Here is a 26,636-nt window from a genome sequence, read left to right on the forward strand (position 1 = left end):
CATAATTTGAAACTAGTTTACGCCCAGTATGGAAAGGGGCATGGTCTAACACAAGTTTTTTGCTGAAAACCACAGCTCTCTTATTCGTATTTGCGGTCGGCGTGGCTTCACTATTTTTTATAGTTTCTGAGCTGTATGTCATCCTTTTTTGTGAATAATAAAAATAATGATGTCAGTAGCCTGTCCCAACTCCTAGGAGTGTCCCATGATTGTGTTATGGACAAATATGGATGGCTCACGATTGGGTTTGAAAGCAATGGCCAATGTGTACCAGACCATAGAAATAAATGAGGATGTGAGCTAGCTGCAAAATAATTGTGTGCACAAGGTCTTACTTTTAGATGCATTGTATAAATCTGCCCCTCTGTGCTGGTTGAATAGGGTTACCTTGCTGTTAAATATTTTCTCGTCTCTGAAAGGCTTTTTCCATCCAATCTCTGCCATAGACTGTGCAGCTTACTGCAAAACCCTGTGCGGGGGATAAAATGCTGAGCAGGGGAAGGATATGCAGATATTATTTAACTCTTATGACCCTGCAAGGAGCAGAGAGGTGTCTAGAGAGAAAGAGCTGATAATGGAGTGTACTGTAACTAGGTCATGCTCCACTTGCACACGCTCAGTGTTTCCCAGCTAACAGGGAAATACTAAGGGTTTCTACACACATTGTAGAGAGGTTGTAGGATTTCCCCCAGGGGCGATCGCACAGCCATTCCACAAGCATCAGATCAGTCTTCCATAAGTGACGCCACAATTTTTACACAGTTGGGACCATGATCCACACAATAAGTGGTATGTAAATGTATTCCGTAAAACGGGTAAGGGATGGTCATGAATATAAAACATTACACTGCTACTGTATTACGGTACGGATTTGATGTGAGGATATGGTACAATCCCATGGGGCATATCTGCACATAATGGGGCTCATTTACTAAGGGTCCACGGACCACACTATCGTCAGAATATCCGACGATTTCCGATGCGCCGCATTTAGAAGGGCTTTTTGTCGCACACAATCAGATTTTGTCGATGGCTTTCACGCGACGGGTCGTCGGACGATCCGATGGATTCGGCCAACTCGCAGGATTTAACATTCAAAATTGTGTTACAAGCCATGCACTTACATGCACCAGGAAGAATAAGGTGAACTCCGGCAGACCTGAGCCGGACAACGCACTTTTAAATTTTGTCGCAAGACCAAGCACTTACATGCACCAGGAAGAAGAAGGTGAACTCTGGCGAACCTGAGCTGGGAAGTGACACATGCGATCTTAGTGAATCGCGGCACAGTGAATTTTCGTCTGACAATGCACTGTGAACTCCTCCGGACGGGTAAGTAAATGTGCCCCAGTGAGAACAAATGATACATCAGGATGACAGCTATTCCAAAATGCAAAGAACTCATCCTCTTTAATGTACAAACACAAGATTGTAAGAAATATGCTATACTATTACTCATTGCCCGAGCATTCACCATTATAGGCCTCATGCACACGAACATGTGCATAAATGGGCCACAAACCGGTCAGTTTTCAGCCATCTGGAAATGGTGCGTGACTCACAGCACCGTGAGGGGGACCGTGAGCTAGCTACCATACACCTGTGGGTGGATTAGGCCTTATAGGGGAAAGCTAGTGAGAATTTCACACACAAACCACTTGCTGAAGCCATTCATCCCACTCATGACCTCTCTTCATGGAACGTTATTTACTTGTAACCTTTCTCCCGGCAGATGAAGTACAAACTGCAGCAACATGGGGGTGTCCAGAATAGATCCTGGAAACCCAGTAGGAAGCCAAATAAATCTGCTAGTAGACTGGAGAATTTATCTCCAAACTATTGTATAAGCATCATGAGCTACTTTTCCTTTTTTTCTGTTTAAAGAGAATAAGGTTTTCATCCTTACACATAGAAAGGGTTGGTACTCTGATAATAATTGAGCTATAAATCATTTGAAGTAAGGCAAAAAAAGAAACATTAACCTCTTGATCTTTTACCACCTCTGGTCTACAATAAAACCGATCTGAAAAAATGTAACGGACATTATTAATTGTAAACTGTAAAACAGGAGCACAATGGGGGAGGTCTGGATTCTGGAAATCTGAGCTGGAGCCAGGCATCATTTCTAGTGGACACAACACCATCTCATGTAGGTTTAACACCTCTTCTGGCAACAAGCTAAATGTATTATGTGGATCCTCAGACCTTATAAAACACTCACTGCTGACAAATCACTTATTTGTTAGGATAGGGAGACCCAGAGGTCGCATTAACGCCTCACCACGCGTCATAGACGCGTGATGAGGCGCCATTACCCCCCAAAATAATTGCCATGCGTAAAGTTACGCTTGGCAATTATTCCTTGCAGCGCGCAGGCTGAGCGACCCGGCGCGCGCTGCAAAAGAGGTAAATGTCGCGCGATCACAGCGTGCGCCGGACCGCTCAGCGCGACACTTGACACAGTGATCTGTGTCAGCAGCGCTCCGGAGCGAGAGCGCAGGCCCCGCGATACCTGTGGACAGCGGGGCTGCTGCTCCCTGTCCTGCTCCATCTCTACGTGCCCGCAGATCCGGACGGGTGAGTGTGTGATTGTAGGTGTAGTGTTCTGTGTGTGCAGTGTAGTGTAGTGTTCTGTGTGTGCAGTGTAGTGTTCTGTGTGTGCAGTATAGTGTAGTGTTCTGTGTGTGCAGTGTAGTGTAGTGTTCTGTGTGTGCAGTGTAGTGTAGTGTTCTGTGTGTGCAGTGTAGTGTAGTGTTCTGTGTGTGCAGTGTGGTGTAATGTTCTGTGTGTGCAGTGTAGTGTAGTGTTCTGTGTGTGCAGTGTAGGGTAATGTTCTGTGTGTGCAGTGTAGTGTAATGTTCTGTGTGTGTAGTGTAATGTTCTGTGTGTGTAGTGTAGTGTTCTGTGTGTGTAGTGTAGTGTGTGTAGTGTAGTGTTCTGTGTGTGTAGTGTAGTGTTCTGTGTGTGTAGTGTAGTGTTCTGTGTGTGCAGTGTAGTGTTCTGTGTGTGTAGTGTAGTGTTCTGTGTGTGCAGTGTAGTGTTCTGTGTGTGCAGTGTAGTGTTCTGTGTGTGCAGTGTAGTGTTCTGTGTGTGCAGTGTAGTGTTCTGTGTGTGCAGTGTAGTGTTCTGTGTGTGCAGTGTAGTGTTCTGTGTGTGCAGTGTAGTGTAATGTTCTGTGTGTGCAGTGTAGTGTAATGTTCTGTGTGTGCAGTGTAGTGTAATGTTCTGTGTGTGCAGTGTAGTGTAATGTTCTGTGTGTGCAGTGTAGTGTAGTGTTCTGTGTGTGCAGTGTAATGTTCTGTGTGTGCAGTGTAGTGTAGTGTTCTGTGTGTGCAGTGCAGTGTAGTGTTCTGTGTGAGTGTAGTGTTCGCTGTATGTGCTGTGTAGTGTGTGCTGTGTGCGCAGTGTGTGTGCTGTGTGCGCAGTGTGTGAGTGTAGTGTGTGCTGTGTGCGCAGTGTGTGAGTGTAGTGTGTGCTGTGTGCGCAGTGTGTGTGTAGTGTGTGTGTGTAGTGTGTGCTGTGTGCGCAGTGTGTGAGTGTAGTGTGTGCTGTGTGCGCAGTGTGTGAGTGTAGTGTGTGCTGTGTGCGCAGTGTGTGAGTGTAGTGTGTGCTGTGTGCGCAGTGTGTGAGTGTAGTGTGTGCTGTGTGTGAGTGTAGTGTGTGCTGTGTGCGCAGTGTGTGAGTGTAGTGTGTGCTGTGTGCGCAGTGTGTGTGTGTAGTGTGTGCTGTGTGCGCAGTGTGTGTGTGTAGTGTGTGCTGTGAGTGTAGTGTGTAGTGTGTGCTGTGTGCGCAGTGTGTGAGTGTAGTGTGTGCTGTGTGCGCAGTGTGTGAGTGCAGTGTGTGAGTGTAGTGTGTGCTGTGTGCGCAGTGTGTGTGTAGTGTGTGCTGTGTGCGCAGTGTGTGTGTGTAGTGTGTGCTGTGTGCGCAGTGTGTGAGTGTAGTGTGTGCTGTGAGTGTAGTGTGTAGTGTGTGCTGTGTGCGCGTGTAGTGTGTGTGCGCAGTGTGTGAGTGTAGTGTGTGCTGTGTGCGCAGTGTGTGAGTGTAGTGTAGTGTGTGCGCAGTGTGCTACCGAAATTTTCATACTCCTCTTCGGGTAAAAATACTCCTCAAAAATGGTGAGAGGAGTATTTTTACCCTTCTGGAAAAATGTTAGTGCGACCTCTGGGGAGACCTCCAGATGTTTCCCTTTGTAGGGAATAATGGCTGCTCCTCCCTCACATGAGCTCCAGAGATAATACAATGCCAGACTGCCATCCTCAGCCTCATCAATAGCAGATAATTGTCAGAGGCAGAATGTGTCAATCCTACTGCTCCTGTTTTCATATTATCGAATCCCAAACCCCCACTGCAAAAGGCAAGAGATGGGTAGATGCTACATAGCAGAAAACACACAACAAAAGGGGTAAAGCAACTATATATTTTTTTTACCATTTTTAAAAGCGGTCAAATATATATATTATGCATAGTATGTGCATATGTGAACAGAATTATGCACAATTTCCAAACATTTTAGTATAATTTTATAAGCCACAGATTTTCACTAAGATGCTCAATTCTGGTGCAGTGTAAGGGCGAATTCAGGCGAACATATGCCCACCTGACCGTAGCCGGGCAGGCATATGTCCAACGCACTAGCAAGGACGAGGGTTGACGGTCATGTACACAGGGGAAAGATAAGACATGTTTTATCTTTTCCCTGTATATGGAGCGGCCTAAAGCAGGCCTAAGAGTTCTGCTTTAGATCTATTTTTAGTTGGTCAAAACTATGTGCCACAATTTTTGGTACATGGACTATTTTCCTTCAGCCTTCCCACTTCCATGGAAACCATGCATACAAAGCGCCCAGCCCGACCGAGGCCTCACCAAACCATGACCGTGCATAATAAAAGTCAGTGGGGGCCATGAGCTAGCTGCAATTTGTGCAGTGTGTATGAGGCCTTAGCCTATGAATAAGAAGTCACAGAAGTTACAGTCTGTTTGCATGGCTATTTGTTGCCTTTACCACAAAATAATCTGTAAAATGATTTTATAGAGAGTCTAGTCAATGGAAAAGCCATTTTGCAGTATACAGCACTTGTGACATCTTACCAGAGAAAACGTCTGGAAGGGCTGGGTAATGCTGGCATAATCTGGTGGTACAATACAGGGGGCACATAAATGATTAAAAACATGGTCACCGTGTAACAGATCATCAGAAAATTTACGTTAATCCTATCTTAGCATATGATAAATAAACACAACGCTGAGCTAGAACAGTGCCAGACATTTGTAGGCAGCGTTAACAATGATTTCATTGTTTTCACAGCAGACTGGAAATAAAGCCAAGTACCAGCTTATGCCTATACTAATACACTGACACCTCCTATGCTAAAAACAGAGAATGCGAAACTGAAAAGAACCTTCCTTGCACAATGTCTACATTTAGCAAATGATGTGGAGGACCAGATTAAAGCCTACTTTTCACTGCAAGTATACTACTATATAACTGGTATATTTATTCAGCTTGTTCACATGGATCTGCCTAATTTTCCTGGGACTACTGGTTTTATCGAGGGCTGCCTGTGGCTGGGAACATTGTGCATTTGACTATTCTACTTAATTGGATTTTAACATTTTTGTATTTTCCAATTTCCACTTTGTGTACTTGTAAGATCCTTGCTAAAAATGTGATAAAATCTGATTAAACGTTAAATTTAAGAATGTAATTCTTACATTTTTAAACATCTCTGATATGTAGTTAAAGGGATTATTTGCTGCTCATTTCCATCATTGGTTGACCTTAATCAATAACTAGGATTTTGTACCATGGTGAGGAAGAATTTGTATGCAGTAGCTGCAGACTCTATGGGAAGCATAGATACAACCAAGGGAGAGAACTTTAATTTTTCAACAAAAATACTTTTTACTAATACTAATTACGGGCGCCTCCTGCGTGCATGTGATAGCACGGCCCGCCCTCCCTTTCCCCTCCCTGGAGCCAATTATGTCACTGGCTCACAGGGAGGGGAAAGGAAAGGAAAAGGGAGGGCTTGATGTGTTATGACATGCACGCTGGAGTCGCGGATAAATAGGATAATACCAATACCAACATACAAATTCAAGTTAAGTACAAACCTGTAGAACCCATCATGTACACAACTTTCAACTCACAACTACTGACATTATTCTTCTAATAAAGACATTTCTATAGATATGAAAAATCCATTGGTTACATGGCTCTAGCTAAAACACCCCCTTTTGTCAGCCTAGTTACCTCTTCAAACACTCTTTTACTATTAGAAGTTCTTGATGAACATACAACATTAATGTCAAGACATCAATCTAACGTGTCCATAAATTGCCATTTAGGTATATCTATGCCCAAAATATGTGTACCTTCTACATACCCTTGCTGGACTATTATTTTCTTACCTGAACTTTAAAAGTATCGTTTTCTTTTCAATAAAAGTGTTTTATTAAACAAAAAATTACATAATCCCACCAATATTAAAAAAAAAAAACCTCACTTGGTACTGTATTTAAATATTAATTACAAATACAAACATATATTTCTAAAGGCAGCTAAGGCTAAGTTAGACTAGTGTCCATTAGCCTATTCCATTATAATAACTGACACATAAAACGGATGGTAAACTGCAGTCCTTCTGTATACTGTCCATTCCCAATGACTTTATTATTCTGCATCTGTAATGGAAATAATAGCGCTACAGCCAACTTTTTTTTTTTTTGTAATTATAAAATATGGTATTGGTGGGTATCACTAATGTTGGTGGAAATTAGCCTTACTGTTTACAAGAAAAGAAAGAATTTACTATCCTCTAAAAGTTCCATGGGGTACACTATACCCTATAGCACATACGGCTGGAATCTCCGGCAGGCCCGGGCTGCTGCTTAAAGGTTTATGACCTTATAGCTGTGGATTCAAGAATTCAGGTGGACCTGGAAACATTATATGGCTATGCTGTGAGCCCCAGTTGGTGGGACTTCCGGGCTAACAAAATATTTCACTCTTCCCCTGCTCATTCAGCCCTAACCCTTCCCTCTGTCTGATGTTATCTCACTGCAGCAGAATAAGTTTCAGCACACGGGGAGACTGTGTACCAGCCTGTGATGCTACAGCACCTATAGCTTCTAGTGATAACCCCATTAGCAAAATCTTAAAAGTTGATTTTAGAAGGAAGGAGGCCATGAATAACAAATATAAGGAGATACCAGTGTCACGATGTCTGGATGTATGATTCAGTGTCTATGTTTTATCACGCGTGATATTGATGGTAGATATCCTTTATGCCAAGCATGGCAACTGTTTTTTCATTGCATTACACCCATACCATGTTGATCTCTTCACTGTATTGTCTTTCTGGGAGAGTGTAGCACAAGATAAAAATGCAGTCCCTATTCTGTCGCTTTCAAGAGCTCCTGTGCCAAATTTGCCACCTTGAACTTCCTTTATTCCTATGCCATTCCAAGTGTGGAGAAATTAGGAATGTGGCATTCTTATGTCAATCAAATCTACCGCTCAGTACTGACAGATAAAGGATTAACATAGTGAAAGGCCACTTGACCCATCACTAATAAGACAAACAGCGCTGCAGTCAGACATCTGCCAAGCATGTATGAACACATGCTCTGGAAATGAAGAACAATGCGCCGCACACTAAACACGCCAGACCTGCATCTCCGCAGCCAGCCAGGAAATATCCCTTTTCAAAGAAATGAAAAATGACAAGCTGCCATTAAAACTTCTGTGTCTCGACGTTCTGCTTAAAGAAAATGTTACCAGTGAAAGATGATAAAACGTATTGTTCTGCCTCGGCTGTCACTGTATGTAACGGAGACTGATGTAAGCAATTACCTAATCGCTCCTAAGCGCTCGGTGCTGGTATAACACGCTTATACTGGACTCGGGCTACTTGCAGCACAACGGCTTGTTGCTATTTATTTGAGTAGTTTGCTTGCTTTATAAATGCCTTCAGTGGCCCTCAATAGAATATTGGGGGATAAGTACTCTGCTTATAAGCATATTACTTTCTACCCTGTAGTAGGACTCAAAATTCCTGTTGCCATTGGGGATTTTGATGGACCGCTCTAACTAGGGATGGATTGGGAGCAGGCACCAATAGCATTTCTTACCTACATGTTACTTACAGTAGGTTCCACTAGACCCTTCGTTATTAAGAGAAAAAAAAAATACACAATACAATAATACTCAACGTTAAAAATCCGCTATAAATAACAGGTCAATTGAAGTCTATAGGGAAGAAAAAGTGAATAGAAGACCTCTGTTTCCGTTATGCTTTCCTAAAACAGAGATTGTAATGGAATCCCCTGATACAGGTGTAAACTGGGGCTTACCTGCAGCTCTACTCCAGTGGTGCTGGCCAGTCTTCTGCTAGTCTGCTGCAGTCACTGGTCTATTCATTTAATTATACTACATTTACATGTAAGGCAAATCATCACTGCAGGACAAGTAAAGAACTAGTGAGGCCTAACTTTTTGTTACTGGACAACCACTTTAAAGAGCCTATTAGATACTCCACTGGACACATCCAACGTGCTGCTTGTGTATACATTTTTATCGCCCATATTTGAACACCACCTTTCCAGGGCACCATACACTCCTTGGGGTACCTAGATGTAGACATTCATTGTGGGCTGTGCCATACACATGTATAAGCAGTACATTTTATAGCTACACCTTAAAAGCATAAAGGGAATGACAATAGAGGTCACTGACAATGAATGACAGGAGGAGGAAGGAGAGCCCAGGGAATAGGCTGATGCAATCATGCCGGCTTGTGGGTTGAGAAGCAGACTGGGAGACCAAGGCTACATCCCCATGAGATAGCAATTCTGACACACACTTCCTGACACTAAACAGACATGATTTGGAAAAAATACTCAACTTTAGTGAATTATACTTAAAGGGGTATTCCAGAAATAATTCATATTCAAATGGGTCATTAAAATATAAGCTAATATGTAATTAGTTATTTAAAATTTAGCTTCCCATAGCAGAATAATGCTGCTACAATGAACAAAAATGCTACTGGACCTTTAATTAGTCCATTGATTTTGTCCCTGTGGAGGAGACACAGGACAGAAGATGGCTGCATTGTCCACATTACATGTCCTGCAACTGCCTGGGCAAGTCATGTGATCATCACTATGTTTGGCTGTAGTCGGTTGGTTGCAGTGCTCCAGTATGGACAGTGTTGTGGAAAGACACATCTCAGGGAGGTAATGTGCAGGGATGGCGGTTACACATCATTACTATGGTAACGGAGCAGGACAGTCTGTTAGATCATACCTGGGAGCAGAGCAAAAGAGGGCGGGGCTGTTACTGAGAACTGAAGGATCATGGGAGTTGTAGTTTTAGATGATGGCCATCTCGTTGATGACTCCACCTACTTAAGAAAGCCCATAACATTTTGTGAATCATAAAAGCCAACTATTTAAGCCAGTGCTGGTACGTTCATCTGGTTGGTATCAAACATCTTTACTTATGATAGAAGACGTCTTTGGTTTATGTTTGTTATATTTGCTGTAACTTGTGATCTGTTCCATGTATGCACACAGAATATATAAGTACAAGTGTTATATGCTTCTCTGTATGGATATTCCTCCTCCTACTGAGAATTGTATGTTATGAATGAAAATCTGATTAGACTAATGAATGGTCTTAGATTAATGATTGTGATGTCTTGGTGCTTTTTATGTGAGTGTTATATTTGCTTATTATACATGGAGATTCTATACTTGTGTGACATTTTAGCCTTTTAGCAGGAGACACGCTTTCAAACATGTATAGACCCTTCTATTTATTTATCTATTAAAACCTATACAAAAGTGCAAAAATGTATACTAAGGAAACGCAGACACGTTCCATCATAATATGTCAGAAAATTGGCCTTGGTGTTGGAATTGTGAAGCAATGGGAAGGATACGTGCATTTATATAAGGTATCTGTGAAACGAATGGGGTTAACGTAATCCTCTAGTGTTTTCAAAAGAACAAAATCCTTGAAACAGCAAATTCTTTATACACAGAAATGCTAGCCATGTACACCTTCTATACACCCATAGATGGTGAGCCTTGAAGATGACCAGATTGTTTATAACATTACAAAAAGAAAATTCAGGCAGGTTCTATAGGTTTGTTCTTAAATTGAATTTGTTTGTCGGAACAATTGTAGCACGAACAAGTGGTTTTTTTTTATTTTTTCACATTTTGGGTTGTGATAGGAACATGGGATAGGGCCTAACTTGCTGATCAGTGGGGTCTCAGTGCCGAGACCCCCACAGATCACAAAAAACAAGGGATCCGTCGGACTCAGATTAATGGAGAAGACGGCCACGCATGACTGTTCTGCTCCATTACTCTCTATGGAGCTACCGGATATTGCAGAGCGCCGCGCTCCAAAATCTCCGCCAGCTCCATAGACATTAATGGAGCAGAATGTTCATGCGTGGCCGTCTTCTCCATTAATCTGAGGAGCGACAAGTGTTTGGGCCTATCCCGTGGATAGGGCCTAAATTTAGTTTGTGGGGAAACCCATTTAAAGGAAATCTACCATCAAATCAAGCATGATAAAGAAGGTGCACTTACTGATAGATGCAGGCACTGCGACAGTGGTAATCTTCTCATATTTGTAATCCATGTACTCCGTCCTTCTAAAATCAACTTCTAAGATTATGCTAATGAGCCAGAAGCGCTCCTTGGGCTATTAACAGAAGCCCTAGTGCTAAAGCATCACATGCTGTACACTGTCTCCCCTCCCACTGTGTGCTGAAACTCCCTCTGCTGCAGTGAGATTACATTAGGCAGAGGGAGTGGGAAGTGCTGAATGAGCAGGGGAAGGGTGAACTATTTAGTATGCCCCTAAGTCCCAACAACTGGGGCTCACAGCATAGCCATATCATATTTCTGGGTCTATCTGAATTCTTTAATCCACAGCTATAAGGTCATAAATCTTTCAACAGCTGCCCGGGCCTACCGGACATTTCAGCCATATCTGCTATAGGGTATAGTGCACTACATGGAACTTTTTAAGAATAGTAAATTCTTTCTTTTCTTGTAACTAGTAAGGGTAATTTCCACCAACATTAGTGATGTCCTCCACTACTTTTCCTTCCTTTACTTCCTAACTTTTAAAATTATGCTAAAGAACCTGAAGGGTTCCTGGGCGTATAACCAGAGCCTGTTCCCCTCACAGGCCGTTACACTGTGCATGAGCATGTCTCACCCTCTTCCTCCTTCCGCCTACTGTAACCTCAGACAGTGGGACGGGGGAAATGCTCCTGCACTGTGTAACAACTTGTGAAGCTACAGAGTTGTCTCTTCTGACTTCCTCATAGAACTTTCGGTTCTTAGCATAATTGCAGTTGATTTCCGAAAGAAAACAGCAATGGATAACAAATATAAGAAGATTACCACAGTAACTGACCGATTTGGGAAGCTCTGTGTAGGACTGCATAATTTGTGAGCGCTATATAAAGGAATTATTAATAAAGGATTTATTAACTGTGCCTGGATCTATGAGTAAGTTTCCCTGTTTTAACTTGCATGATATTGTTGGTAGATTTGCTTTAAGGACACCAACCATCAGTTTCACTGATAATAGATGTGTAGCACTTATGTGTGGGTTTCTGTTTGTTACAAACTGAAACTGCACACTTACAAAGTAAGGCTATATTCCCACTGCCGTGAGCCTGCCGCACCGTAGCACGGCGGGCACACGGCAGCGCGGGGAGAGGAGGAGGAGGTGAGCGCAGTTCACCCCCGCCCCTCTCCATAGCGATGTGTGGCCGCGGTGCCGTAATACGGGAAAAGATGGCACGTCTTGTCGTCGCTGGCTTTTAATTTATTCACGGCCCAGACTGTAATAGTACTTCCTGCTCCCATCCGAGGAGCTAGGAGCCGGCAGGTGACGTCAGAGCCAGGGCTTGGAGAGAGCGGGGAGTGTCTTCTCTCCTAGAGCGAGCAGGAAGTACTATTACAGTACAGGGCGTTAATAAATTAAAAGCCAGTGATGCCATGAGGCGCTTGGGTGACGTCAGCCTGAGCTCCCCCGGCCAATTTACATATATTTTTAAAACTCTTTTTTTTTTTGTAAGTGCGCCGTTTCTATATTCATTAAGAACAGTTCTACTCAGTGCATAATGAAATGCACACAGAAGTGCTGCACATCTACCATCAGTGAAAATGATGGTAGATGTTGTACCAGGATTATTGGTCACTGAAATTACTGGGGGTGTTTAGCCATGACTAGAGATGAGCGAACATGCTCGTCCGAGCTTGATGCTCGGTCGAGCATTAGGGTACTCGAAACTGCTCGTTGCTCGGACGAATACTTCGCCCGCTCGAGAAAATGGCAGCTCCCGCCGTTTTGCTTTTTGGCGGCCAGAAACAGAGCCAATCACAAGCCAGGAGACTCTGCACTCCACCCAGCATGACGTGGTACCCTTACACGTCGATAGCAGTGGTTGGCTGGCCAGATCAGGTGACCCTGGGATAGACTAGCCGCTGCCCGCGCTGCTCGGATCATTCTGTGTCTGGATGCCGCTAGGGAGAGAGCTGCTGCTGGTCAGGGAAAGCGTTAGGGTGTTCTATTAGCTTACTGTTAGGCAGGAGTGATTCTCAAAGAACCCAACAGCCCTTCTTAGGGCTACAATAACGTTCTACTTTTTTTATTTTAATTTGCATCTAGTACCATTTTGTGAGGAATTAGCAGGGGGACTTGCTACCGTTGTGTTTAGCTCTTAGTGGCACACATATCCATAGCAAAGACCGAAGTGGGAAAATTTAGTAGGGGTTGGATTTCAATTAGGCACTAACTCAGTGTCATCTCATCTGGCATAGTAGTGTGCTTTGATACTTGGCTAGAAAATAGCCATAGGAGAATACAAAGAGCTTACTTACGCCTACAGTAGCGTTCTATATATTTGATTTCTGGTTGATCTGCTGGTGGCTGTACTTTCTGCAGTGCATGTACTAGCCAATTCTGAGCAATTTGTAGTGAGACTTGCGACCGCTGTGTTCTGCGCTTAGTGACGCACATATCCATAGCAAAGACCGAAGTGGGAAAATTTAGTAGGGGTTGGATTTCAATTAGGCACTAACTCAGTGTCATCTCATCTGGCATAGTAGTGTGCTTTGATACTTGGCTAGAAAATAGCCATAGGAGAATACAAAGAGCTTACTTACGCCTACAGTAGCGTTCTATATATTTGATTTCTGGTTGATCTGCTGGTGGCTGTACTTTCTGCAGTGCATGTACTAGCCAATTCTGAGCAATTTGTAGTGAGACTTGCGACCGCTGTGTTCTGCGCTTAGTGACGCACATATCCATAGCAAAGACCGAAGTGGGAAAATTTAGTAGGGGTTGGATTTCAATTAGGCACTAACTCAGTGTCATCTCATCTGGCATAGTAGTGTGCTTTGATACTTGGCTAGAAAATAGCCATAGCAATAGGATAGCATTGTTTGGTTTTAAAAACTCAAAAAAAAACAAAAAACACAAAAAAAAACAAAAAACACACAAAAAAACAAAAAACACAAAAAAAACAAAAAAAAGTTAAAAAAAAATAAAGTTATAACTCTCATTTTAAAAATGTTTAACCCGAGGGCTAGGGGTAGAGGACGAGGGCGGGGACGTGGGCGTCCAACTACTGCAGGGGTCAGAGGCCGTGGTCCTGGGCGGGGTGAGACACCACCTGCTGATGAGGGAGCAGGGGAACGCCGCAGAGCTACACTCCCTAGGTTCATGTCTGAAGTTACTGGGACTCGTGGTAGAGCACTGTTGAGGCCAGAACAGTGCGAACAGGTGATGTCGTGGATTGCTGACAATGCTTCGAGCAATTTGTCCACCACCAGTCAGTCTTCCACGCAGTCCACCCATGTCACCGAAATCGCCACTCCTCCAGCTCCTGCACCTCAGCCTCCTCCCCCCCAGTCTGCCCCCTCCCAGGAAAATTTGGCATTTGAACCGGCATACTCTGAGGAACTGTTTTCTGGACCCTTCCCACAGTCACAAACCACTTGTCCGGTTGCTGCTGAGCAATTTTCCGATGCCCAGGTTTTCCACCAGTCACAGTCTGTGGGTGATGATGACCTTCTTGACGTAGTGGAAGTGTGTAAAGAGGTGTCCGACGATGAGGAGACACGGTTGTCAGACAGTGGGGAAGTTGTTGTCAGGGCAGGAAGTCCGAGGGGGGAGCAGACTGAGGGATCGGAGGATGATGAGGTGACAGACCCAAGCTGGGTTGAGAGGCCGGGTGAACACAGTGCTTCTGAGACGGAGGAGAGTCCTCGACCAGAACAGGTTGGAAGAGGCAGTGGTGGGGCCAGACGGAGAGGCAGGGCCAGAGCTGGTGCATCAGCGCCAAATGTGTCAACTAGTGAAGCTCCCGTGGCGAGGGCTCTTGCGGCGAGGGCTAGATCTTCAGAAGTCTGGAGGTTCTTTAAGGAAACACCGGATGACCGACGGACTGTGGTGTGCAACATTTGCCAAACCAGGCTCAGCAGGGGTTCCACCACTACTAGCTTAACTACCACCAGTATGCGCAGGCATATGAATGCTAAACACCCCACTCAGTGGCAACAAGCCCGTTCACCTCCGGCCGTGCACACCACTGCTCCTTCCCCTGTGTCAGCTGCTAGTCAGCCCCCTGCCCAGGACCCTGCCACAAAAACCCCATCGTCGCCTCCACGATCCTCCACAGCATCCACCAGCGTTCAGCTCTCCATACCCCAGACGCTGGAGCGGAAACGCAAATATAGTGCAACCCACCCGCACGCCCAAGCCCTTAATGTGCACATCTCCAGATTGCTTAGCCTGGAGATGCTGCCCTATAGGCTAGTAGAGACCGAGGCCTTTCGCAACCTCATGGCGGCGGCCGCCCCTCGGTATTCGGTCCCCAGCCGCCACTACTTTTCCCGATGTGCCGTCCCAGCCCTGCACCAGCACGTGTCAGACAACATCATCCGTGCCCTGACCAACGCCGTTTCTGACAAGGTCCACCTGACCACGGACAATTGGACGAGTGCTGCCGGGCAGGGCCACTATATATCGCTGACGGCACATTGGGTTAACTTGGTGGAGGCTGGGACCGAGTCTGACCCTGGGGCTGCTCATATACTGCCGACGCCGAGGATTGCGGGGCCTACCTCGGTCCAGGTGTTTCAGGCCTACTATGCCTCCTCCTCCTCCCACCCCTCCTCCACCTCCTCCTCCGAACTACCATCCGTGGGCACGGCGCCATCAGTCGGTAGCTCTAGGCACAGCAGCAGTGCCGTCGCTAAGCGACAGCAGGCGGTGCTCAAACTGCTGAGCCTAGGCGACAAAAGACACACCGCCCAAGAGCTATTACAGGGCATCACGGCGCAGACTGATCTGTGGCTGGTACCGCTGAACCTCAAGCCGGGAATGGTTGTGTGTGACAACGGCCGTAACCTGGTGGCGGCTCTGCAACTCGGCAGACTGACACATGTGCCATGCCTGGCCCATGTGTTAAATCTGATAGTTCAGCGTTTCCTCAAGACATACCCCAATCTGTCTGATTTGCTCACGAAGGTGCGCCGCATCTGTGCGCATTTCAGGAAGTCCAGCCCAGATGCTGCCACTCTCAGGGCAGCGCAGCGCCGCCTCCAACTGCCCGCTCACCGACTGTTGTGCGACGTGCCCACGAGGTGGAATTCAACACTGACCATGTTATCCAGAGTTTACCAGCAGCGCAGAGCGATTGTAGACTGCCAGATGTCAACTTCCACCAGAACTGGTAGTCAGGTCAGTCAGCTTCCTCAAGTCTACAATGAGGAGTGGACGTGGATGTCTGATATCTGTCAGGTGCTGAGTAACTTTGAGGAGTCAACACAGATGGTCAGTGGCGATGCCGCCATCATCAGCCTCACCATCCCGCTGCTTGGCCTGTTGAAAAACTCTCTGGTCAGCATGAAGTCGGAAGCTTTGCGCTCGTCACAAGAGACGGGGGAAGAATATTCCCTTGTTGATAGCCAAAGCACCCTCAGGTCTGTTTCTCAGCGCATATCGGAGGAGGTGGAGGTGGAGGAGGATGAGGAGGAAGAGGAGGAGAATGTTGGCGAGACACAAGAGGGGACCATTGTTGAGTCCTTCACTGTTCAGCGTGTATGGGCAGAAGAAGAGGAGTTGGAGGAGGAGGAAATGGACAGTCAGGCCAGTGAGGGGAGTGAATTCTTATGCGTTGGTACTCTGGCGCATATGGCAGATTTCATGCTAGGCTGCCTATCCCGTGACCCTCGCGTTCAAAGAATTTATTCCAGCACCGATTACTGGGTGTTCACTCTCCTGGACCCACGGTACAAGCAAAATCTTCCCACTCTCATCCCTGCAGAGGAAAGGAGTGTGAGAATGCATGAATACCAGCAGGCCCTGGTGCACAAGCTGAAACAGTATTTCCCTTCTGACAGCGCTAGCGGCAGAGTGCGTAGTTCTGCGGGACAAGTAGCGAGGGAGAGTAGGCGAGCAGGCAGCTTGTCCAGCACTGGCAAGGGTACGCTTTACAAGGCTTTTGCCAGCTTTATGTCACCCCAGCAAGACACTGTCACCTGTCCCCAGTCTCGGCAGAGTAGGGCTGATCTTTACAGAAAGATGGTGAGGGAGTACGTAGCTGACCATACCATCGTCCTAAATGATCACACAGCTCCCTACAACTACTGGGTTTCAAAGCTGGACATGTGGCACGAACTGGCGCTGTACGCCTTGGAGGTTCTTGCCTGCCCTGCCGCTAGCGTCTTGTCCGAGCGGGTTTTCAGTGCAGCTGGTGGCATCATCACCGATAAGCGTACACGCCTGTCGACTGACAGCGCTGACAGGCTGACGCTTATTAAAATGAATAAAGGCTGGATTTCTCAGAATTTCCAATCTCCACCAGGTGAAGGAAGCTCAACCTGAATAATTGATCCACTCCTCCTCCTCCTCATTTTCCTCCTTCTCCTCCTCTTTGTACAGTAAAGCAGAGGAAAATGGCTATTTTTTGACAGGGCCCACTGGCTCTTGCTATAGTACTTCATGCATTTAATTTTTCTGGAGGGCCACCTACCCGGTCCTCTGTTTGAAACAATTTTTGTGAGTGCCACATACAGGCACTCAATCTATTCCATTTTACTGCAGGGCCACCTACCTGCTCCTCTGGTTTGAAACATTTTTGGGACTGCCACATACAGGCACTCAATCTATTCCATTTTACTGGAGGGCCACCTACCTGCTCCTCTGGTTTGAAAAATTTTTGGGACTGCCACATACAGGCACTCAATCTATTCCATTTTACTGCAGGGCCACCTACCTGCTCCTCTGGTTTGAAACATTTTTGGGACTGCCACATACAGGCACTCAATCTATTCCATTTTACTGGAGGGCCACCTACCTGCTCCTCTGGTTTGAAAAATTTTTGGGACTGCCACATACAGGCACTCAATCTATTCCATTTTTCTGGAGGGCCACCTACCCGGTCCTCTGTTTTAAAAAATTTTTGGGACTGCCACATACAGGCACTCAATCTATTCCATTTTACTGGAGGGCCACCTACCTGCTCCTCTGGTTTGAAAAATTTTTGGGACTGCCACATACAGGCACTCAATCTATTCCATTTTACTGGAGGGCCACCTACCTGCTCCTCTGGTTTGAAAAATGTTTGGGACTGCCACATACAGGCACTATCCAAATTAAATTGTCTCCATAGCAGCCTCCACACGTTGTCTCCATTGCTACCTCCAAAAGTCGTCCATATAGCTGCCTCCATACATCGTCCCTTTATCAAACGAGGTGTGTCAGGCAGAAATTTGGGTTGTTTTCATGGATTCCACATCAAAGTTGTTAACTTTGTCGCCACCCTGCTGTGTTATCCACAAAATATACTGGCAAACTTTTACCATTTAGGGATATTATTTCAGCGCTTCTTGCGCATCTGTTTACATTCCCCTCACCCGGCATATCCTAAACTTATAAGAACGCTACTACACTTGATCTTATACAAAAGGTTCTTAGAAGTGCTGTTTGGGGAGTAGCCTAGAGACAGGGGCTTGGATTGGCGAAAGCTCGCCTGGCAGCGGAGCGCCAGCTCCATGCGCATCATGCGCTTCTTGCGCATCTGTTTACATTCCCCTCACCCGCCATATCCCAAACTTATAAGAACGCTACTACACTTAACTTGGTGCAGGCTGGGACCGAGTCTGACCCTGGGGCTGGTCATATACTGCCGACGCAGAGAATTGCGGGGCCTACCTCGGTCCAGGTCTCAAAGGCCTACTATACCTCCTCCCACCCCTCCTCCACCTCCTCCTCCTCCGAATTACCATCCGTGGGCATGGCGCCATCAGTCGGTAGCTCTAGGCACAGCAGCAGTGCCGTCGCTAAGCGACAGCAGGCGGTGCTGAAACTGCTGAGCCTAGGCGATAAAAGGCACACCGCCCAAGAGCTATTACAGGGCATTCCACATCAAAGTTGTTAACTTTGTCGCCACCCTGCTGTGTAATCCACAAAATATACTTGCAAACTTTTACCATTTAGGGATATTATTTCAGCGCTTCTTGCGCATCTGTTTACATTCCCCTCACCCGCCATATCCTAAACTTATAAGAACGCTACTACACTTGATCTTATACAAAAGGTTCTTAGAAGTGCTGTTTGGGGAGTAGCCTAGAGACAGGGGCTTGGATTGGCGAAAGCTCGCCTGGCTGCAGAGCGCCAGCTCCATCCCAAGATCCAACTAACATAGTTGCAGCACCTTTAATCTACTACTAGTTCACTGCCTCCATAATAATAATAATAATAATCTTTATTTATATAGCGTCATCATATTCTGTAGCGCTTTACAAATCATAGGAAACAAATACAAATGTAATGTAACAGAGCACAACATTTGTATGGAACAACAGGAGTGAGGTCCCTGCTCGCCAGAGCTTACGGTTTATGAAGATGATGGGGTAACACGAGGTAAAAGAATATTTAATGGTCAAGCCATTCTTCTTAGGGAATAGAAAAAAATATAATAAATGGAATTGCTGTCGCTTGAACCACTCAGCCGTCATCTTATATACCAGGTCCAGGGTGAATGGGACTGCAGAGAAGTCTGGTGCCTGTTGGTTGCTGGATAACAGATGGGAGGACGACACAGGACGGGTTAGTAGAAGAGTTAAAACTTCATGCAGTTAATGAGTGTTATAGGCTTGCCTAAAGAAATGGGTTTTAAGAGCACGTTTGAAACTTTGGAGGTTAGGTATTAGTCTGATAGTCCGGGGCAGAGCATTCCATAGAATTGGTGCAGCTCTAGAGAAGTCTTGGAGACGCGAGTGGGAGGTCCGCACTAGGGTAGAGGTTAATCTAAGATCACTGGCGGATCTAAGAGCACGGGTTGGGCGATAGACTGAGATAAGAGAGGAGAGGTAGGGGGGTGCAGCATTATACAGAGCTTTATGGATGAGGGTTATTATTATTTTAAACTGTATTCGAAAGGAGACTGGCAGCCAGTGCAGCGACTGGCATGAACTGTAAGCATACATGGTCCCCTTATCAAACGAGCTGTGTCAGGCAGAATTTTGGGTTGTTTTCATGGCTTCCATGTTAACTTTGTCGCCACCCTGCTGTGTAATCCACAAAATATACTGGCAAACTTTTATCATGTACCGATATTATTTGAGCGCTTCTTGCTCACCTCCTTTGGTTCCTCTCTGCCACCCATTGGTTTGAAGCCTGAGTCCAATTAGGGTATGTCGCCATGCCACTCTCTAGCCTGCTGCCGCTGCCTCTGCATGCCGTCCCCTATAGTGTCAGGGTCAATTATTGGATGTTTTAGATGCTATCTAGCTTCATTCTGTCACTCTGTCATGGCCATGCTGTTGCCCATAATTTTGGCATAATGGTGCGATTAGGCAGCCTCAGAGGCATCCATGCATGCTGCCCCTGCTGTTTCCTGTCCATTTCCGTGGTGTTTCCATCCTTTTCTGAGGTTCCCAGGTGTTTGGCCAAGCTTCCCTGTGCAGAGCCTTGGTCCCCTTGAAAAATGCTCGAGTCTCCCATTGACTTCAATGGGGTTCGTTATTCGAGACGAGCACTCGAGCATCGGGAAAAGTTCGTCTCGAATAACGAGTACCCGAGCATTTTAGTGTTCGCTCATCTCTAGCCATGACATATATATAGTATTTATCATGCTGGAGATGAGATTCATATATCTGCAAGGTGTTCAATTTGTAAATTTTGTTCTATTTTTACAAAAATAAAATAATACTCAAGTGTAAGTGACACATTAAAGCCATTTAAGATATTATGGTACTTTTGTGACCGATTCCGGACAGCCCCTCTTGTTTCCTATACCCTGGTAGGCAATTATGGACTGTTAAGTAATCCTACTAATGAATCACTGCTATACAAAGAGAAAGCAGCTATTTTCAGGGCTGAGCCAGCAGTTATGGTAATGCAGTGTAACTAGGTCCCTGCACAACCTGTCATTTCTTAGAGAAGCAAAGATTGGGTAGCAAGTGTTCATTCTTACAATTTTCACTGCTGCAGAGAAACACGGACAAACCGGCCTCTACATAATCTGGAATATGTTCAGTTTTGTACAGAAAAAATTCTGTGTAATAATATGGTAGCAATTAAGTCAATACAGATCTGGATTTTCTTTTGGAGTTTTCCATGAGGAAAATTCACAGCATATTTCGATACTATCCAAGTATGAGATCTCATGTGCAAAGATTTGTAAACTTCTCTGCAATGTATTGGACGTACATTTCCTTTAGATTTGTGCACCCTACAGATGGTCATGTGGAAAATTTAAATGTAAATCAGCATCAAGTTTTATGTGCATTTTTAGTGCAGATTTCTTTTTGGTGTACTGCATTTTTCATGCAAATTTGCATGCATTATTTTCTCTCTTTGTTGCACCTGATTTGCCAACACATCCATGCAAAATCTGCAACAAACTACATCAACACAAACTTTGCTTGCAGATTTCTGGTGAATTTCACAAACTCTCAGACTTAGGGACAGAGAGGTCCGTCCATAAAGGGTGTCATCTATACGTCTGGGTGTCCTTAAAGAAAAATATCATTGTAATCGAGCATGATAAAACAGGGATACTTACTCATAGATCCAGGCACTGTGACTGTGATGATCCTCTAATATTTGTTATCCACGGTCTCCTTCCTTCTAAAATCTCCTTTGGAAATTATGCTAATGAACTTGATGTGCTATGGGGGGGCATTACCACAGCCCCTCCTTGCTGCAGCTTCACAGGCTGTTACAATGTCTCAATGCTCCCACACCCCTCAGCTTCACACACTGCCTGAATCACAGACAGCAGAGGAAGTTTCAGCACACAGTGGGAGGCAGGAAATAAAAGCCTATGAAACCTGCAACACAGAAAGGCTCTGGTAATATACCCCAGAGCCCCTAGGGCTTATTAGCATCATTTCAAGAGTTGATTTTATCCATGAGGCCATGAATAACAAATGTAAGAAGATTAGTCACATAGTCACAGTGTCTGGATTTATGAGTACGGTAAGTGTTCCTGGTTTATCATGCTTAATTTGGATGGTACATTAAACATAAACCAAATGCATACAAAAAGAGCAAAGCAAACATCACACAACAACTTCCGCAAAGAAAAAGACAACAATGTCTACATCTGGGTGCATTGTATTCCAGTTGTGATACTCAACCCCTGGTGCACAATGCGTCTGATATACTAAGAAGCTTTGGCTCGATCATGTGCCTGGGTGAATTCTTCTTCAGGTCCTGACTGGCTACGAATTCTGCTACGGCCTGTGTCGGTACTATAGGCGTCCCCAATCCACTCCCTCTCCCATCCATTTGGCGTGAAAGTGTCGTAGTGGGATATAAAAAGCACTAGTAATCTTGATATTTCCATGACATGAAAAATACCTTGATTAATTTGTTAAGTTAATAAAAGATCTAATTATCGGAATTTAGCTTGGAAGATCTTCAAGATAATGTATTATGGTGGAGAAAACCAGGACTATTTATCTAAATGGTAAAATGTCTTATCTATTTCTACAAAGCTGAAGTGTACACAGAGAGAGATTCACACTTTAAGGTAATGTCTCTCACTTCAAATACAGGAGAAAAAGACTGCAAGCAAATCTAGGTCAATCTCTACTGAATACATGCAAGTCGGAGACACAGTAATTATGACAAGTGGCAAATCTCACTGACACATTCATCACCATCAGTCTATTAGCAGGAAATATTTTAATAGCTTTTAAAATATCAAGTGAAGAATGTCACCATTTACTGAAGAAGCCAGAAAGTCTTTTTTTCTAATTACAAAAGAAGGAAGTACCTACCAATTAGCTGTTTATGTGTAACTGTAACCACTGAGGCCTGTTCTATACTGCAGCAGTCACCTGCCCCATAGGGTTTGTCATTATCTGACAAACATGAAGAATGGAGCTGTTGTTCCATTTGTTCTTCAATTGGCCACCTAACAAGGCAGGACAGAACCACAATCAGTAGACATTTTTGTTATAGAGGTGTGAGAAATACCTCTTTAAAATATTACCCCCTCCATCAAGAACTATGCCAAACTTCAAGCATATACAGCAGACGGGGACTCCTTGTACCATGTTTCCCTATGATGCAAGGATTCCCCTTTCCTGCTCTGTGTGCAGTTGCTAGGATGCGGCCAACACACAGGGCCGCACATTTGTGTACAGGTAGCCTAAAACAGTAAGGTCAATGGGGGAAATTTCTTGCTAGAATTAATATTTGGCTTCAAAAACCACTTCCAAAAACCTGAATATGTCAGACCAAATATAAAGCTTATATAATTTGCATGACTTTGAACCAAGCAACTAAAAAATACGTCTTTTCACTTACTACTACTAGGAAACTACTTTCGTTTACTATATAATTTAGATACTTGTTATGCCTTTTCTGGGATAAAACAAAAGAGCTGTAATCCTTATTTTCCATAATCCAAAATCTCTGACCTAGGCCCTCGTTACTAGGATAGTAAATTAGTAAATCATTTCCCTATGAGTAAATGGTATCACTCCTAAAGACAAAGAAAATAAGTTGTACTTATGATTTTGTTGTAGGATTTACCAATCTTGATATGTTACTTTCCTGCTCATTGAGTTATTACCAATGACAATGAACTTTCCAACCACCGTAAATCTCCATCCTTACAGAGAAGACCATGACCACGATGTACTACAGTAGTTATGTGTGTGCTCACCAGACACAATATCTGTGTTCTCTGGTACAGTAACCAGTTATTGCAACATAATGTTCATGCTTGACCCGTTTCTGCAGATGGACCAAGTAGGAGTTGACAGATGATTCAATCATTCTCATATAGTAGTGATGGTTGCAACAAAACAATAATAAAAATAACTTGTTGGCTTGGATGGGTGGTGGGATTAACTAAAAGAATCTTAAAAGATGGACCAGTACATTAACAGGGGCCAAATACCAGGAGTGACCGGTTCCTTGAAGCCACGGTCCCCAACAATTTCCCTCATATTTGTAACATGTATAGGTCCTTTACCCTTGTGGTTCAGTATAAGTTGCTTATTAGTAACCTGACAGATCCATCGAAGGCCTTCATTATAATACTAATACCATATTTATCATACAGTTACATGAAAACCTCCATAGAAGTCACAGACTAATGACGGGACTTTTAATGACTTTATGCCTTAGAACAGGTGCCACAACTACATTGGTTTCAGCCACTCACAGGAAACTCCTTCAAAATGACTCACTTCTCTAAAAATATAATAGTCACTGGACAAATCACAGTATTATTACATCTAAAAAAAGGAAACTTAATGTTACCACCACAAAGTCATCTCAATTCAGTCATCCCTTTAAACAGTATTCTACATTACGGATTTCCTACCTACACCAGAGACCTGTAGACACATTACCCTCTTACACCAATATCATTTTCCAATGAAAACAGGCCACAACAGCTTTCAAAATGTAAAGTCCACTTCTAATGTAACTACAGAGAAGAAAATATATTTCTGTATACCAGCCACAAGTAATATAGTACATTGACACAAGCATGCCGAACTCTATAGTAGTAAAGTAGTAGACCCGCTACCACCCCATGTCACTTTCACTGACTAGGGCAGATGTCATTCAGGTGTCTCCGTCTTCACTAAGAAAGTAGAAGAAAGCAGTACAACTTACCCTATAGTCTGCACCATGACTTGGAGGGGAGATATTTGTATTTTCAGCTGACATACAAAAATAAAAGTAGCTTTGATTAAAAGTCTCCACAAAGGGGGAAAAAAAAACTAGAGCGCAGCGAGAGCGCTGACACAGAGACAGACGCACATTGAATTTGGACTTCGGTTTTGGCTGGGGATGCTGAATATTCCTCGTCTATCTATAACTTGCCAGTGATTTGGTTTCACATACCAGTGTAGTTCTGAAGACAGATGCCTTTGCAGGGCCGTCCAATCCCCGCTCTTCCCAGTACATTCCCCTCGCCTCCCTCCCCCACCTCTCCCAGTCTTCTCTAGGATATCTAGCTAAATAATCGCTCAGCTGTCTCCAGCATATCTAACAGGATGAAAGAAGAGCTTTTCATGATTGTCAGAGGGAGACCTGGAAAAGGAAAACAAGCCACCTCTATTCAGCAGTGAGGACACAAGACAGTGACTTACTTTTAGAGCAGAGTTTTGTAACAAATTCCTATGGACCGATGGTTACCAGGCATGATCTCTCGCCTCTGCCTGAAACTAAGCAATGGTACAGAAGAATGCCAATAAATCAGGAGGAAGCTTTTATGAGGCTGATTAATAAATGCTCTTCACAGATCAACTTAACGTTAATCAGAATACACAAGTTGTGTCAAGATTATTCTCAGTGGCTGATGAACATTTCCTCCTATTAAACATTTTTCTCTGGGCAAACTACATAAACTACTGCAGTAAATTTTCAGCTTGGGCCGAACTGGACCTTAAGGCGGGAGGCGTTTCCGTATGTCCTGGTGAATATGGATGTCTATGAAATAGCCCAGATTAGTGATAAAATAATCTGCCAGAAATTTACCTCATGTTGGGAATGTAATTCTGATTGGGTGATTTCCTTTAATAAATCAAATTCCGGAGCTATGGCCCCACAATACAGTGCACTCAAAGGGTTTCCCTTTTTATGGAGCATCACAACCAGGGCTGCAAGAAGTCATTGTAATTTACCTCTGCAAAGTTGGGGCTGCCAATAAAGTGTAAAAATCAATTCATGAATTACTCATCATCAATGTTAAATGAAATCTACTATCAAAATCAGGCACTGTGACTGTGGAAATCCTCTTATATTTGTTATCCATGGCCTACTTCTTTCTTAAATCAAATGTGAAAATTATGGTAATGAGGCGGAAGGGCCTTGGTTAGGCTGAGTTCACATCACATTTTGTGCCATATGTTGTAAGTATATGCTGGAGGGAATTCTCATGTGTACTTATATATATGAGAGAAGGAATGTGCATTGACTTCTGCTGATGTAGGGGGTGCTTCCCCAGTGAAGTCAATTGGGGAGATTTATCATCATTTTCTGAGAGCAGAACTGTTCTAGTTTCCCATGGCTACCAATCAGAGCACAGCTTAAATTTTCCCACAGCTGTTTACAAATTTAAAGCTGAGCCCTGATTGGTTTCCATGGGCAACGAGAACAGTTTTACCTCAGAAACTTGGTGATAAATCTCCCCCAATGTCCTTATATAGACAGTCACATCACCGGGTCCCCCCTCCTGTCGAGGGAAGCATCTGCTCAGCAGCTGGGCTGCGGGATGACATACCCTGTGTGAGACACTGAAGGGGTTAACTGTGGATGGGCGGTATGTTTCCCCTAGGTTTTGCTTCTATGCAAGGCCTTAGTGCTGAGGTGGGTTTGTCCAGCACCTTGGACACAGGTGATGGGTGCAGACTAATGAGGCTGCATAAAATGACTCAGCAGAGTGGAGTGTGTTGTCTCTCTGTGGAAGGAGGCTGAGAGGACACAGCCCTGACCTGTGTGTCTGGAGCAGCCACGTGATCTTTGTTTAGTGTGAGTTAGTGGACTATTTGTATAGTTAGCACCCTGACGGGTAGGTTTTTTTTGTTTGTTTATTCAAATACCTGAATGTAAAGGCTGGTTTATTTTTGCTGCAATAAACGCAGGCGAGACCTGTTTGGACTGTACCCTGGTGTCACTGTCTTGAACTGCATCCCAGCACCCCACTACCACGGTCTCTACTGGGCCAAATCCCCACATATGGTGCTTCGGATTGCGGGCAGTTCAAAAAGACACACACCTGAAAGGCTTGCTATATCCTGCAACATTGCATGGCCTGGGTGAAAGCAGCAGGCAAAGTGCAGGATAAAGCCAAGATGGAGGACTTTATTAAATACCTGCAAGAGGAGGCCAGAGCTAATCGGCAGCAGCAGCAGGAAGAGTCCCTGGCTAATCGGCAGCTGCAGCAAGCCATGCTCCAGCAGCAGGAGGAGAGGTCCCGACAGCAGCAAGCCATGTTCCAGCAGCAGGAGGAGAGGTCCCGACAGCAGCAAGCCATGCTCCAGCAACAGCAGGAGGAGTCCCGAGCCATGTTCCAGCTGATGATGGAGAAGTTTTCTGGCATTATGGCAGC

The 26,636-nt window shown here is 44.6% G+C and overlaps 1 protein-coding gene and 1 long non-coding RNA gene across 21 annotated transcripts in view; one reads left to right on the forward strand and one right to left on the reverse strand.

Moving 5' to 3' along the window:
* DTNA (dystrobrevin alpha) overlaps nt 1-26,636 on the reverse strand; it is a 175,252-nt gene that overhangs the window by 99,488 nt on the left and 49,128 nt on the right. For 5 of the 20 annotated variants that reach the window (XM_072151981.1, XM_072151979.1, XM_072151973.1 and 2 more), the window contains exon 1: nt 24,197-24,390. The exons of 3 other annotated variants lie outside the window; for them this stretch is intronic. In XM_072151981.1, coding sequence (XP_072008082.1) covers nt 24,197-24,213 — 17 coding nt within the window. In that variant the 5' untranslated portion in view covers nt 24,214-24,390. Of the gene's footprint in view, nt 1-24,196; nt 24,394-26,636 lie in introns of those variants that run through there. 12 more of the 20 variants (XM_072151974.1, XM_072151970.1, XM_072151964.1 and 9 more) reach the window with 6 other exon arrangements.
* The window catches only part of LOC140132780 (uncharacterized), a 52,696-nt gene continuing 35,235 nt past the window's right edge, over nt 9,176-26,636 (forward strand). The window contains exon 1 of the long non-coding RNA XR_011855710.1: nt 9,176-9,240. This is a non-coding gene — a long non-coding RNA (uncharacterized lncRNA). The remainder of the gene's footprint in view (nt 9,241-26,636) is intronic.

Source organism: Engystomops pustulosus, chromosome 5 (genome assembly GCF_040894005.1).
Source record: "Engystomops pustulosus chromosome 5, aEngPut4.maternal, whole genome shotgun sequence".
Taxonomy (NCBI): Eukaryota; Metazoa; Chordata; class Amphibia; order Anura; family Leptodactylidae; genus Engystomops; species Engystomops pustulosus.